The sequence below is a fragment of the Phyllostomus hastatus genome, unplaced genomic scaffold, assembly GCF_019186645.2.
Source record: "Phyllostomus hastatus isolate PE091 unplaced genomic scaffold, TTU_PhHast_1.1 phas_scaffold_501, whole genome shotgun sequence".
Taxonomy (NCBI): Eukaryota; Metazoa; Chordata; class Mammalia; order Chiroptera; family Phyllostomidae; genus Phyllostomus; species Phyllostomus hastatus.
Window position 1 is genome coordinate 32,849,857 of NW_025334033.1, and position 15,659 is coordinate 32,865,515.

Consider the following 15,659-nt stretch of genomic DNA (forward strand, 5'->3'; position numbering starts at 1 on the left):
ATAACATTTTAAAATAATGCATATTAAAATTACATTTCTCTGCTTGTCTATATATTATCTTTCATATTATTTGAATCATATACATACCTGATAAAGACATTAAAGTATTATTGATAACATAGAGCCAAGTACATTTCCTGGGAAATAACTATAAAAAAAAAGATAATTAAAACTCTCCAATTTTCATTTCCTTATCTCTTAACCTCCAAATTCCAAAAGTCTGAAATAGTACAAAAAATAATCATTTTCTATTTTTCAGTGAATTACCAAAAAATATTTTTCAGTAAATTACAAGAAAAAAGCTTTCAACAAGCACATTCAAAATGTATAATTTCACTTCTTTAAATGTTTAAATAATAAAAATTAAAACTGAGGCTTATATATATTGATTTAAAATTAAGATACTTCTTTTACTCAATTTATCCAAACTAATTTTTTGAGTTAAAACTCCAGAATTACCTGTTCCATTGTTGCCTCATGTAGCTCATTGAGATTCAATGTGTAAATACCATCTTCAGTTCCAAAAATAATGTATTGATCTAAAATAGTTGAAATAACCACCAGAATTTACTATCATTTTCTGAAATCATTCACAAAAATAATGGCTCTATTTTTTAATGGTATTAAGAGTAGCCTCCCACCCATTCAAGAAAATTATTTTCTAAAATCCACCCACCTTCTTTACTTACCTCTTTCCCCAATTCGTTTCTTATTTTTAAAAGCATATGTATTCTCTGTTACTCACTCTGGCTTTACCTTACTATACAATCCTTCCTTTCAACATAATAATTTTCATATCTTAAGATTTGTTATTATAACTATATTTTTTACCAGATATCTCAAATACTCTTTGAACAAGGAAACTAAAGATTCAACAGAAATGATAAATTATGACATACCAGAAACCATGAGCACACCTAGTATACACACCTTGGTTTCTAAATATTATTTTCCACTAAAAAAAAAAAAACCTTCTTGGAGAGAAGACTGATTCTAATTCTGGGGCACGAAAGTATAAGATGATTCCAGAAATCTTGCTAGATAAGAAAGTAAGGAAGTGCTCAGAAAATAATGAGAACATATCAAACAAAAGTACACAGGAGCTCCCACAGCTAAAAAATTTTGACAGTTTAAGTGCTAAAATAAATATTAACAGTGATAGATCATATCTCACAGGATAAAAAAAGGATTCATAAGTTCAAACTGGTAAAAATACATAAATGAATAGATGGGAAAAAAAGATTGTCAATAGACATCAATGGATTGTTGCTAATGGATGCTAAAATTAGTCGGTGAAAATCTGAGAAGCAAAAGAACTTTATATAACCTTAATGTATCTCTACACTTACTATTTATCAATTAGTTTGGGAAATTACTTAATTAATTAATTACTATAACTTAGGGAAAACAGGAACTTGACTGTGGAGAAAGGTAGTGAACACCACCTTAAACAACTGGTCAATATTCGTATCACCAGTATTTGGACAAGCTGGTATCATGTGCCCCTGCTACGACGATGCACTGACAGGAGCACAATCACACTTCCATGACATTCCTGCCAAAAATGCATTTCCTGACCTAAGCATCAAACAAACCCAGATTAAGAGACATTCTACAAAATAAGTAGCCTCGAAAATGTCAGGATCAAGAGAAAGACGGAAAGGTGGGTAAACTGTTCCAGACTAAGACTAAAAAGACATCGTAGCTAAATGTAACCTGTGATATTGAATTTTGAACCGGGGGAAAAAATGAGGAGGGAAATGATAAAGGACATTATTGGAATAATTAATATAATTTAAATATGGACTGTGGATTAAAAAATAGTATTATCACCAATAAATTTCCTGATCTTTATAATTGTACTGTGGCTATGTAAGAGATAATTCTTGTTACTAGGAAATACAGATTGAAGTACAAGGGGAAGAGGAACATGATGTCTTCCACTCATTCTCAAGTGATTCAGAAAAAAATGCACATATATAGTAAAACAAATGGGACAAAATAGAAACAATGATTCTGAGTTTACTGCACTATTTTTCTAACTTTTCTGTAAGTTTAAAATTATATCAAAATGCAAATTTACAAACACAAAAAACCCCACTTCCTTACTGTTAAAATATTTTCTTCTTGTATACTTTGTAATAGTGACATTTAAAGCAGATAATTATATGATATGACCTGTTTTTATTGGTGTGAAGTGAAAAATATTTCCTGAACACCCTCCACTGCCTAACTCCTGTTTGCTAATTTCCAGACTTCCAGGTAGGCTCCTTAACTTCCTTGCAATAAAGTGAGTTGTATTAAGGTTCTGTTATGAATGATCATTCCAAGAACCAAAGGTGTTATGTATCTTCCCCAAGTCACATAGTAATGACAGCAGAAATTCAAACCCAGATCTGTTTGATTAGACATTTTTGCTTCTATGTATTATGCTTCCTTACTTTAAAAAGTTTAAATTTTTAAAAATAAGTTTTATTTGCCATCATTTCACACTTACAGAAAAGCTGTGATAGTACAAAGGATTCCTGAATGGCCTCCACACACTTTCCACATTTGTTAATATTTACCACTTTGGCTTTATCCTTCTTTCCATACACACTATTTTTTTGTTTTCTAAACTTTTTTGTTTTTCCCTTCAGATAAGTTATAAGCACAATGTCCTATTACTCCCAAATGTGTGCATTTCTTAAAGGGGGGGAAAAAAGGTCTTATGTAACGACAGCACAATGATCAAAATCAGGAAATTAACAGTGAAATGATATTATTACCTTGACTTGACTTACTGAGATTATCATCTGTCCCAGTATTGTCTTTTTGCATAACAGAAAATCCTAAATTATGGTTGCAATCAATTGTGATGTCTCATTGGTCTCCTTTAATCAGAGCAGTTCCTTTATGTCAGGGGTGTCAAAGTCATTTTCATCGGGGGCCACATCAGCCTCTTGGTTGCCTTCAAAGAGCTGAAATAATTTCAGGACTGTATAAATGTAACTACCCCTTAACTGTTAAGGAATTGAAACTACATTCAGCCCTTTGAAGGCAACTGCGAGGCTGATGTGGCCCCCACTGAAAATAAGTTTGACATGCCTGTTTTATACGCTTAAATTCTAATGCTTTAAATCAAAACTCTTATTCACCTACTTAGGTTGTTGCAGGTACCTACACTATTTAGTGTTGAAGTTATATTTATAAAGTAAACAAACTCAATTCACTGATCAGAAAGATTCTTTCCCATAATAAATATTTTATTGGAGATGTGTATAAAACTTCAGAAATTTTACCTTTTGTGTCAGGATGTATCCAGGATGTTGCACAATTAATTTTCAAAGGGCAGCCATCAAAAACTTTGGAAAAGCATGCTCCCATCTTATTTATAAAGAAAAAAAAGTTGACTTATTTGACTAAATAATTTTATATATTCTTAGAAAATAGCTAAGGTTATGTTAAACTGACTCTTTATACTTATGGTTCATTACAAAACAAAATTCATATTTTGATATAATTTAACCCCTTCTACTAATAGAGGCTCATATTCTTTCTTTGTATAATCCATATTTTTGGGCAAAAGTATCAAATTTATCAAAACATCTATTTATATCAATGATATTCTAAAAATTTTAAGTCACTGCTTATCTTGAGGACTAATATTTAAGGATGTAAAACAATGGATCGTTTTATTGCAGGGGTGTCAAACTCATTTTCACCAGGGGCACATTAGCCTCATGGTTGCCTTCAAAGGGCAAAACGTAATTTTAGGACTGTATAAACATAACTACTCCTTAACTAGAGGCAAGGAGCTCTACATTCAGCCCTTTGAAGGCAACCACAAGGCTGATGTGGCCCCTGGTGAAAATGAGTTTGACATCCGTTTCATTGAGTAACACTACCATGGTTATAATTGTGCTGTAACTCTTTAACAGTGATAACAGAAAAAAAGAGTAATCTTTACACTACATATTTAAGACTTTTGCTGAGTAAAAAGGTACAACTCCTAAAGTGTCCTCTTTATATGATCAGCTATACCATCACTTACAGATAGGTTATACTGAAGGACCAGAGAACAAGTGTTATAAGGTTTCCTGATCCTTTTCACTGTGTGTAGTTCAATGTGAAAATGGCTTCAGATGTAGAAAAATACTTAACCCATATAATGAAGAGGACATAGTACCATTAATATCAACACATTAATATTAATTTGGCCTTTGTAGGCTAATCATAGAACTCAACTGCCTATATTTATAAAAAGTGACTCTCTACCCTGGCCTGAGTGGCTCAGTTGGTTGGAGTGCTGGCCCATAAACCGAAAGGTTGTGGGTTTGGTTCTGGGTCACGGTACATGCTTAGCGGGTTCTGTCCCTGGTCTGGGTGTGTACATGAGAGGCAACTGATCGATGTTTCTCTCCCTCTCTCTCTCTTCCTCCTTTCCCCTTTCTCTAAAAAATCAATGGGCATGTCCTCAAGTGAGGATTAAAAAAAAAGGTACATGGTATATCTAAATGCATTTAATGCATTTTGTACTTTATAAATCTTTCCTATCAATGGCTCAAGATACTTGACAGCAAATAAACAACCTTCTGCTTCTAAAGAGATAAAAATTGGTAAGTGATTCATATAAAAATATTCCTTACCAGCACTTTAGGGGTGGGTGGGAGGCCATTGATAACTGGTTTCTGTGAGAAAAATAATTATTAATTCTGTAAGACCTCTTAAGCCTTAAAAATTTTTTTTACAGATTTAGAAATTCAGTTATTCAAATTCTTCAATTAAGCAGACTATGCCCCTTATAAGAAAATATAGTACTAGTTACTATATATTAGTACTATATAGTATTAATCACCAAATGCCTGTTATACTTACAGGGAAATCTCGCTTGTCCTTTTTTCGTGGTAACTGTGGTGCTTGTGCTGATCCTTCTGTATTTTCACTAATCAGTTTTGAAATACCATCACCATTTCCTAAAGAGAGTCATAATTAAAAGTTGAATAACTATTTGAGTAAGTACTTTCCTTAAAAAAAAAAAATAACTTTCCCTTTCCCCCAATGCTTGGTAAATTTTATTTTTCAGTTATATTTTATATTCAATTATAGGTTACAGGTATACAGCATATACCATAGTGGTTAGACAATTATATACTTTACAAAGTGATCCCCCTGATATCTCAAGTAACCACTGGGCACCATACTCAGTTATTACAATATTACTGACTATATGCCCTATACTGTAATTTACAACCCTGTGACTATTTTGTAACCACCAACTTGTACTTCTTAATCCCTTCACCATTTTCACCTAGCCTCCCAAACACCCTCTCCTCTGACAATCAACAGTCTGTTCTTTGTATCTATGAGTCTGTTTCTATTTTGTTCGTTTTGTTCTTTAGATTCCACATATAAGTGAAATCATATGGTATTTGTCTTTCTCTGACTTATTTCACGTAGCATAATATTAGGTAATCCTTTATTGGGAAATATTCTCCATCACACGAGTTAAAGTATCTTCCATGCCTTTTTCTGGATTCTGTAGCATCTTTAGCAATGGTCTTAATGCATAAAAACAACAAATATCTTTTCATATTGTGAGAAAAATAAAATATGACCTGTTGATTCTGATATTTAAGGCCTTTCATAACTGAATGTCAACCTATCTTTTCAGTCCTATCTCCCAGTATACACCTTTAAAAGCTCACATTTCTGCCATGCTGTTGTAGATTGCATTTCAAACACATTCATATTTTTCTGCTCTAGTGCATTGTTTATTCTTGTTTTCCAAGAATGCCTGTCAGCAGTGGCTCTACCTACTGAAGGCTCACCAAGCTGTTTAATACTTTGCAAGGGCTCACCTCCTGCCTCTTTCCGATCTCTATTTCCCTCAGAAATCTCTCATCCTCTACTGCATACAGTTAATTATTGAAGAAGACACTTATAACACAAAATGTCTTGTCTAATGTTATGTGTACATGGGTTAACTTCGCCTACAGACCCTGTACTTCTGGAGGGCATTACATCCACTCCTCTTTCTGGGTCCTAGAATATTTAGTAAGGAATCAAATTAGGGTTGAATTGGACTGAATCTACTTAAAGCCAACCCATGTGGAATTGTAAAGAAATTTTACAAAGATTTAAATACTAATAAAACTGACTAAAAAGACATTTTAAAAAATCTGAACAAAATGGCATTCTTTTCAGTTTTCACTTTCATTTATTTACCCAGATCACAGTATCTAGCTATACACACTCCAGGGCTGCTAATACTGCTAGCCATACCAATAGAGGAAGTCTCAGCTACAGGAACACAACTTGGGCTACTCTGTCTTCTGAGAACTTGGGGAGGTCTGTTCTCTGAATCAGGGCAACGTTTTATAGTTGATGATTTTTCTTCATCTAGGTGGTTATCTTCAGGGTAACTGTTTATCCTTGGCTAGTGATAGTAAGACACAAAAATACTTTAATAAATTTGAGTGTATTAAACAGTAACACTTTATCATCATTATGCATCAAAGACTTTAGGAGGAGGAGGATATGCCTTTTTTTCTTTCTTCTATGGAATTCAATTCACTGGGCTAATAAGCAAGGTAAGCAAGAGTTCAGTTGCTGTTCCAACACAGCTATGAATCTGCCATGTGATTTTTAATCAATTCTAACCTAAAATTGATTGATATAATTTTTATAACCAGTAAAACTATGTAAATATTTGGTACCTAGAAACAAGCAAGGAAATGACTTAATGAAGTATGACTTTACTGAAATGTCAAATTGTATCAGTAATAAGTCAGTATTATAAATAATGAACTCTTTTTCACTTCTCATGTAGCCAAGTATTTTCTCAAATGAGTAATAATCAATTTTTGTCTTTTCCTAATAGTTATTTTAATATATATTTTACATCTTCATAATCCCCTCTCAAAGAAAACTGTATTTAAAATATAGTGAAAAGAATTCTAAACAAATTCAATTACATTATTTTAAAAATTTAATTATTTAAATGAGGATTTATTGTTTAAAATATATCAAAAGCTCACCTTAGGAGGAAGGGGAGGTGGAATTGCTCGTTTTGAGGTTGATCTAACACAAAAGGAAAAATGCAGTTTAGATGGTGATAAATGATCATAACGTAGATATACTATTAAATGTACATTAAAATCTGTTTATATTCAGGGGACAGAAAAGACAATTAGATCATGGTACACAGAATTTTAAAAATCTACAGGAAATCATAAGATCTCATTCTGTCAAATTGTATTAGTATAACTATGAAACAGAGATTTTTACACACTAAATAAAAGGCTTTTTTATTTTATGGTTATGCTTTGCAACATTTTATAATAAAAACTAAATTAAACTAAGTAGTAAAAAACAGAGTCAGAAGTTTACAGTTGGAACCCCCAGTGATTCACAGATTCAAATGGCCATATTATCAAGTCCTTTGCAGCTCTAAGTGGGGTCCACAGATCAGCAAGACTGGCATTACACAGAAACTTTCATCAATGCACTTTCTAGACCCACTGAATCAGATCTGCATTTTAATAAGATCTCCAGATGAGCATCCAGACACACCAAAGTTGGAGAATCACTCATCTAGGCTACTAGTTCCATACACTTATTCAGTCACTGCAATCAGTTGGGAAGCTTTCAGGATTCTTAGATTCTAGTCCCAAAGACTGTTTTGTATAGAAGGAGTTGACACATTTTTTTTTTCTGTAAAGGGCCAGCCAGTAAATACTGCAGGCTTTCCGAACCAAACAATGGTCACAAATACTTAACTCTTTTGTTGTAGCATGAAAGCAGTCACAGAAAATATATAAACTAGTGAGCGTGGTTATGTTCCAATAAACGTTCATCTATGGACACTGAAATTCAAACTTCACATAATTTTCAAGTATAACAAAATACCATGGTTCTTTTGATTTTTATCATTCATTAAAAAATGTAAATACCATTCTAGTTTGTGGGCTGTACCAAAAATAGGCAGTGGATCAGCTGTGGATTATAAGCCAGTTTACCAAACCCTAAATCTATAGGCTTAATGTAGGGCTCCAGGACTCTTGTATCTTTCTCTAGATATTGCAATATACACATGGGTCTGGAACTAGTCTCCTAGGCTATCCCTGTCAACTGCTGAGAGAAGACAGGTCTAGAATATGATGTAACTGCATTGCAGAGATGAAATTGGAGCTCTTTGGCTCCCACTACAGTATTTTCCCCCATAATACTGTGTGGTTCATCTTTTTGAATATTAATATTACACATACTACATTCTAATTTAAAGAACAAAAACTAAAAACCTTAAGAATCAACACATGATGCATTCTGGTAATAAAAAAATGTCAGAAACTTTATATTGACAAGAAGCACAGTATAACTTTTTAAAGACTGTAAATGAAAACTCTCTGGGATAAATAAATCACCCCCCAATACTGCTCTTATGTAATGAAGTAAAATAAAGTTTTTATATTAGTAAACAACTTACTTTCCAGTATTTGCACCATCAACAAAAGGACTCCACTGTAGTACAAAGTTTGGGTCTGAGGATACTCCCTGTGAAGGTAAAAACTAGAGTTTAAAATGTTACCTTGAAACAGATATTAGCCATTTCACTTGATTCAAAAAAATGTTCAGTCATGATTGCTAATCATCTTGGCTTTCAATCAATTTTTTAATCTCCAGCTAGATTAGCTGGCATTAGGCATATTTAGGTCAATGAATCATCAGCTGACTAAAACTTAAGAAATTCCATAAACATACTATAATATAGCTTCAGGTGTGATAAGCCCTCTATCAATTAGCTAGTATATTCCAGAGTAAAACAAAAAAATCTAATTTTGAATTATTTGCATCACTACTTTATTAGCATGAAGAACTAAACATCATAATATCATTAATTTATTGATGCTATTATTTTTTCCCTACTAGTATAGACGTTGAGAATTTATTATACAGCAACACACAGGACTGGACAAAGGTAGATTTACAGTTGCTCTCATGGAAAATAATACAATAATTAACAAAAAACAATGCAGGAACAAACTGTTTCATGTACTCACAACTGTAAACCTACTTTTGCCCCTTGCTATAAATAGTAAGAGGAGCACTGTTTCCAAGGGTTAGGATGAACAGATCCATTAACAGAAGATAATTACTCTAGAAACTATACTTTTACTAATATAATGTAGGTTAAGATAATGTCTAGGCTGACTCTAATAGTATCTTGCTCTATCTAGTACTTCTTTCCTTTCAGATAAGGAAAGGGTTACCTAAACAGTAATCACAGAATAAGAGCAACTGTTAAAAAAGAACCTATATTAATTAGTAAGTAACTATGAAAAACAGTAAGGCAAATGCAACAAGAATCAATAAGAAAAAAGAGCCTGAGAGCTTAAAGCTGAGCATCAAATTCCATGTACAATACTAAATAACTTCATGTAAGTTTTTCAAGTCTCATAAGGGTAAAAAAAAAAATGGTTAAAATAGCAAATTACACATTCTACCTGAGAAAAAATACCCTAGAAAAGCCCAAGTGTAGGGTTTTTCAAACCTTAATGTATGAAATACATGATCAAAATTGATGCTTAAAAGAGTATATTGCTTTGTTCCTTAGTCAAAGTACACCTAAGTTTTCTCAAATTTTAATGTGTAAAATACTTTAAAGTCATTAACTCCTACCATTTCATCCCGTGCTTCTGTTTCTTTCCTCAGAGGTGGTTCAAACTGTAATTTGTCAACTGCAAAATATATAATAAATGTTCACAAACTCCATCTTATAGGGTTAATCTAAGAAATGTAATGAGAAGCATGTGTATTGGGGTGGGGGAAAAGTAAGAGAGGAGACAAAAATACAAAATCTCATTTTTTAAATTATAAGAGTACCCCTTTATGTTTACCAAAAGAAAGTAATAATTTATCTTCCTAACAACTCTACTTAATTCTTGGTTCAAGTCAGAAAATTTTATGTGTAAGAGATTTTTATAAACTAAATAGATGACTTAAAGGATTTCAAAGGGTTTAAAAACACTAAGACTGCAAACTCTGTTTTGAGACTAATTTAAGCTACAACTTTATGACAGGGATGCACCCCCCCCCACCAAATTACTTATAATTATCTAAAAATAACAAATGATATTTGTCAAATTAAGTGTTGCAATGCATTCAGGAATCTAATATTATATTTTGCTAAATTTGTATTTTATTTGGCCTAGACTGATTTTAGAATTATTACAAATAAAGAATTCGTCTTTTATATGAACTATTCTAAAACAGAGACAAGGACAGCTTATAATCCACTCATAAAGTATACAGAATTTTAAAATTCTAAAATCTGTGACTAAAAGACTAAAAAAAAAAAAAATTAAAATTAAAATACACTTTCATCACAGAGATGCAAAATTCCTAAATACATTAAACAAGTACTTTCAAAAAGGATCCAGTTGTCCTTATCTCTAAAAAACAAGATTTGTAAAGCAATACAAAGTATGTATATAATTTATTACATTAAACAAAAAAATTAAGTTCAAATTTACAATAAAAGGCTGGAAGGCGCCCTGACTGGTGTAGTTCAGTGGATTGAGTGCTGGCCTGTGAGCCGAAGGGTTGCTGGTTTGATTCTCAGTCTCAGGCACATGCCTGGGTTGTAGACCAGGTCCCCAGTGAGGGGGTGTGTGAGGGGCACCCACACATTGATGTTTTTCTTCCTTTCTTTTTTCCTCCCTTCCCCTCTCTAAAAATAAATAGAATCTTTAAAAAAAAAAAAGACCAGAAGACATTCTATTAAATATAATATCTACTTTCAAAAATAACCCAAAATAAAAAGACCCTTGCTCATTAATGGCTTATTTCTTAACATAATTAAAAAACATCTTAATTCAAGAACCACTACTATAATTCACAAGGAAACCATCCGAGATAGAAATAAGCTAAAGTTTTTTTTGTCACAACTAGAAATAATAGCAAGCAAGTCTAGAGTTGAATTATAAAAGGTATAAATATAGAAAAGAGAAAATGCCATTTAAAAAAAAAGAAATTATACATCTACAACAAATTTCAAGACAAAAAGTTTCTGGAGTAAATGAGTTTCATAAATTTGAATTAAAGATACAGTAAAATATCAACTGCATCCCAATACCAGTTTCAGTGATTAAAAATGAGAGATTTCATTTATAATAGCCAATACTTAAAGATGTTTTATTTTAGCATGTAATAAAAGTATTCCTTAAAAAAAAATTCTTTCTGACTAGCCTAATGTTACTGCAGGTATGGTTTCTTGTTCTGGGATGAACCCCAAGTTGTTTTGTTTCAAAGAAAATCCTGACAGTACCATGCATCTTTGTCCTATGAAAATAAAAAGGCGAAAGGTTTTCTATTATACATTCTCATTTATCTCCAAAAGATCATGCAGGTTCTAGCCATAATGAAGTAACAGGAATCGGACTTAGCCGTCTGCTATAAACAACTTCATACATATAACACAAATATGTGTGTGTGTGTGTGTGTGTGTGTGTGTGTGTACAAACTATACAAAGCAATATTTAGAGGCAACGGATAACAGACACCACAAGGTTTGAGAGAAGGAAACTACATGGTGGCAAGATCCAGATTCACCCTCACTTTCTGCCCGAAGGGAAGGCATTTTTCTAACTAGGGCACAAGATAGTGGAACCCACAGAAGAGAGTAACAGTCTCACTGGGTGCAGGAAACAAAGACTGGAGATTCGAGCTGCTTGGACAGTGGTAATTTGATGGGCAGAGTACCAGAAATAAGACAGCTGCATAAAGAAGAAAATATGCCAAGAGGTCTGTTAAGGTTTTAGTTAAATGCTAAATTGCTCAAAAGCAAAGCAAAATTATGCAAGGTATGTCAGAAAAGAGCTAACAATGCAGTGAGCTACATGTAGATCTTGCTGATCAAAGTGAAGACATTTCAGTTTCTACCCAGAGGAAAGACTTTGCTAAATATTCTAGTAAAACTTGGACAAGCCTTGAAAGGATTAAGTTGACCTACCAAAATTAATTAACTCTTAAATGCTCTTTAAAATAAAGAGGATAAAATCTAGGCACTCAATTCCGTATCACAACATTCAAGATACAGTAAGAAACAACTAGAGAAGAAAACAGAAACCATAACCAGTTGAAAAATAGAAATAGATCCAGAGACAATACACATATTGAAATTAGTACCCATTAACTTTAAAATAGCCATTATATACTCAAGAACTGAAAAGGCAGACACAGTGAACAGATGGAAATTCTCAGAAAAAAATGGCAACTATATATACTGCATTTTGCCATGTATAATGTGGTCCCATGTATAATGCACACCCACAGTTTTGGCCCAAACTTACAGGAAAAAATCTTTTAATTTTTAATTATTAACTAATTAATTAATATTTAGATACTTGTTTTTTTAACATATTATGGTACAAGATATTTTATGTAACATAATTATAAAACACAAGAATACAAAGTATTTCAGATACTACCCATGTATAATACACATCCTTATTTTTCCCTCAAAAATTTGGGCAAAAAAGTGCAAATTATACACAGCAAAATATGGTATACATGTATATTATATGAGGCCTCTCCAGGAAATAGTCCAGCCATTCTTCATGTAACAAGAACAGTTTGTGCAACATCGATGTAACCTGGCAGCCAAGGAGAGTGGACTGGAATGTGCATGAGTGAACAATGATGACTTCACTGTACTAGTCAGTGGGGACAGTAGATGCCGTTGAGTGAACATATGTACTGTGTGGCCACTGCATTCAAAATGAGTGAGTAGAGCAACAAATCTGCATCACATTTTTAAGCTTGAACACTCCTCCACAGAAACTATTTGGATGACTCAGAAGGCTGCAGCTACAGGTAACTGGTGACTGGCAGCTTCATCACAAAAATGTGCCTGCTTATGCATCATGCCTCGTGCAGAGTTTTTTGGCTAACCATCAAATCACCCAGGTGACTCAGCCCCTCAACAGCCAGATTTGGCACTCTGAGACTTCTGGCTTTTTACAAAACTAAAATCACCTTTGAAAGGGGAGAGACTTTAGATTGTCGATAAGATTCAGGAAAATACAACAGGGAAGCTGATGGCGATGGAAAGAACTGTGTGAAGTCCCAATGTGCATATTTTGCAGGGGGCTGAGGCTTCATTGTCCAATGTACAGTATTTTTTGTATCTTGTATCTTCAACAATTGTCTCTATTTTTCATATTACATGGCTGGATACCTTCTGGACAGACCTTGCATATATACATATATCTATATATATAAATGAAAATCTAGGTCTGGAAAATTCAATATTTAAAATAAAATTCACCAATGGACTTAAAGAGAAAATTGAACATCACATAAAAAAAGATCAAAGTACTTGATAGCCAGGGCACTAGAAACAAAATTCAAGTAGAGAGGACCAAAAGCCACATGTAAGTCTATGGGAGACAGAAAGAACAGAGCCTCAGTGACCTGTGAAACATCAAATGGTCTAACATTTAAATGAAGTTCCAAAAGGAGATGAGAGGAGCTCGGGCAGAAAATCTAAAGAAACAGTCACCCCAAATTTTCCAAATTTGATGGAAAAAACCCCAACAATTAATAGATCTGTGAAGTTCGATAAACCACAAATAAAACAAGGAAAACTTGCACCTAGGCACATCACAGTCAAATTGCTAACAAAACAAAGTCCAACAGAAGTTTCATAGTGCAGTACTTATTAAGGATCGTGATGCACCTGAATATTTTTCTATTTTGTGTCTTAAAAACAGTCTGGTGTGTTGAATGTGGGGGGTACTGTGGTAGGTGGAGGTGGAAGAGGGTACAGGGGGAATAAATGGTGATGGGACATATGGGTATGCCATGTTTCAGATCATCTCTTTTTAAAAAAAAGATTTTATTTATTTATATTTAGAGAGAGGGGAAGAGAGGGAGAAAGAGGGGGAGTGAAACATCAATGTATTGTTGCCGCTAGTACACCCACTACTGGGGACATGGCTGGCAACCCAGGCATGTGCCCTGACTGGGAATTGAACCGGCAATGCTTTGGTTCACAGGCTGTTGCTCAATCCACTGAGCCACACCAGCCAGGGCCAGATAATTTTTCATAAACAATTTTTGTTAACAAAGGCTATATTTTTGGTTATCACATGTTTATTTTTAGGATGGATCAAAGTTTTGTTAAAAAGCCTCAACTATTAACAATGGCAGAGAAAAGTTGCAGTTTTTGTTTCCTACCAGGGAAAACTCTTAACTTTTCTAGTGACATAAACCCTTCCCTACAACTGTGACTAAGGAGCTTTGTAAGACAACACGTCTTATGCAAATCTCCACTGCCTCTGTGTTCAGGTGAGATAAGAGGGACAAATGGAATTTTCAAACTCAAGTTGGGTGAACTTTCAAAAATTGTTGGACTTCCTCGGCCTCAAGTGTTAGTTCATTTTGGTATGAATGACAGTGAAGTCAATTCCCTTGGGAGCTTATTAACTCTCTTCCAGTGAACCAAAAACTAGGTATCTTACACATCTGGGAATACTGCCCCCAACTCCAGTTTCTACATTATAGACTAACATAACTGAGACTTGTACAGTACACACTGTTCTAAATTCAAACACACCCAAGAAGCATTTCCTCTGAAGTAACCTTTTCATGATTAAAAACTCAGATTGCCTTCTGGAAAACTGCCCTCTAACCTATTAAACAGAATCTTGTCAGGTACTGTGAACAACTATTATAGCGACACAGGCGAATCTTATATCAATGTAAGTTCTCTCCATAGGACATGTCAGACTTGAGATGACAAAGAATCTTCAGAAGCAGATAACCGCAAAGAGAAGAGTTTCCACACAAGTCTGTTGGATCAAGCTGAAGATGACATGAAATGCATTATTTGCCAAGATGCATGGAACATGATGCCAACAGACACTGTCATACTTTAATGTGCATATCAGTTTTCTAATTTCTTTCCTCTTTTTTCCCTATATTTTTTTCTTCTTTGCAAGTTGGGAGACTTTCTTCTTTGCAAGTTGGGATTGTTGACAGCCACACTTGTTATCTCTTATATGTGATACCTGTAGAGTCCCTATTCTTAACATTGCTCTTTGCAGCCAGAGTCAGTCCACTGTATGAGTTCAATACCTGGCTAAAACTTGTGAGTCAGCTAAAACCATACAATTAAACCGAGTGTTGGGGTGCACTCTTTGTCGATCTCTCTCATCTTCCTTTGGTTTCAATTCCTTGTAATCAGTTAGTTTCCTAGGTAGTTAGACTCAATCACTAAGAAACTTTTTCAGATGACAAAACAATATTTTAATATTTTTTAGAGATTTTTTAAAGATTTTTTTAAAGATTTTTATTTATTTATTTTTAGAGAGGGAAGGGGGAGAGAAAGAAAGAGAGAGAGAGAGAGAGAGAGAGACAGAGAGAGACAGAGAAACATCAATGTGTGGTTGCTGGGAGTCATGGCCTGCAACCCAGGCATGTACCCTGACTGGGAATTGAACCTGTGACACCTTGGTTCACAGCCCACGCTCAATCCACTGAGCTACGCCAGCCAGAACAAAACAATTAAAAAAAAAAATAAGTAATTTAACTAATACACCCATATATATAGATCAGACTGAGAAAGTAATCTGCCTCGCCATTTATAAAGCTGGCAAGACAGACACAAATCCAAA

The 15,659-nt window shown here is 33.8% G+C and overlaps 1 protein-coding gene across 4 annotated transcripts in view; it reads right to left on the reverse strand.

Annotated features, from left to right (window-relative positions):
• The window catches only part of MAP4K5 (mitogen-activated protein kinase kinase kinase kinase 5), a 105,788-nt gene that overhangs the window by 23,796 nt on the left and 66,333 nt on the right, over positions 1-15,659 (reverse strand). For all 4 annotated transcript variants that reach the window (XM_045823036.1, XM_045823037.1, XM_045823035.1 and 1 more), the window contains 9 exons: positions 9,661-9,719; positions 8,468-8,535; positions 7,020-7,062; positions 6,265-6,418; positions 4,858-4,955; positions 4,629-4,670; positions 3,282-3,366; positions 460-539; positions 88-148 (listed from right to left, as the gene is read on the reverse strand). In XM_045823036.1, the coding sequence (XP_045678992.1) occupies positions 88-148; positions 460-539; positions 3,282-3,366; positions 4,629-4,670; positions 4,858-4,955; positions 6,265-6,418; positions 7,020-7,062; positions 8,468-8,535; positions 9,661-9,719 (690 nt within the window). The remainder of the gene's footprint in view (positions 1-87; positions 149-459; positions 540-3,281; positions 3,367-4,628; positions 4,671-4,857; positions 4,956-6,264; positions 6,419-7,019; positions 7,063-8,467; positions 8,536-9,660; positions 9,720-15,659) is intronic.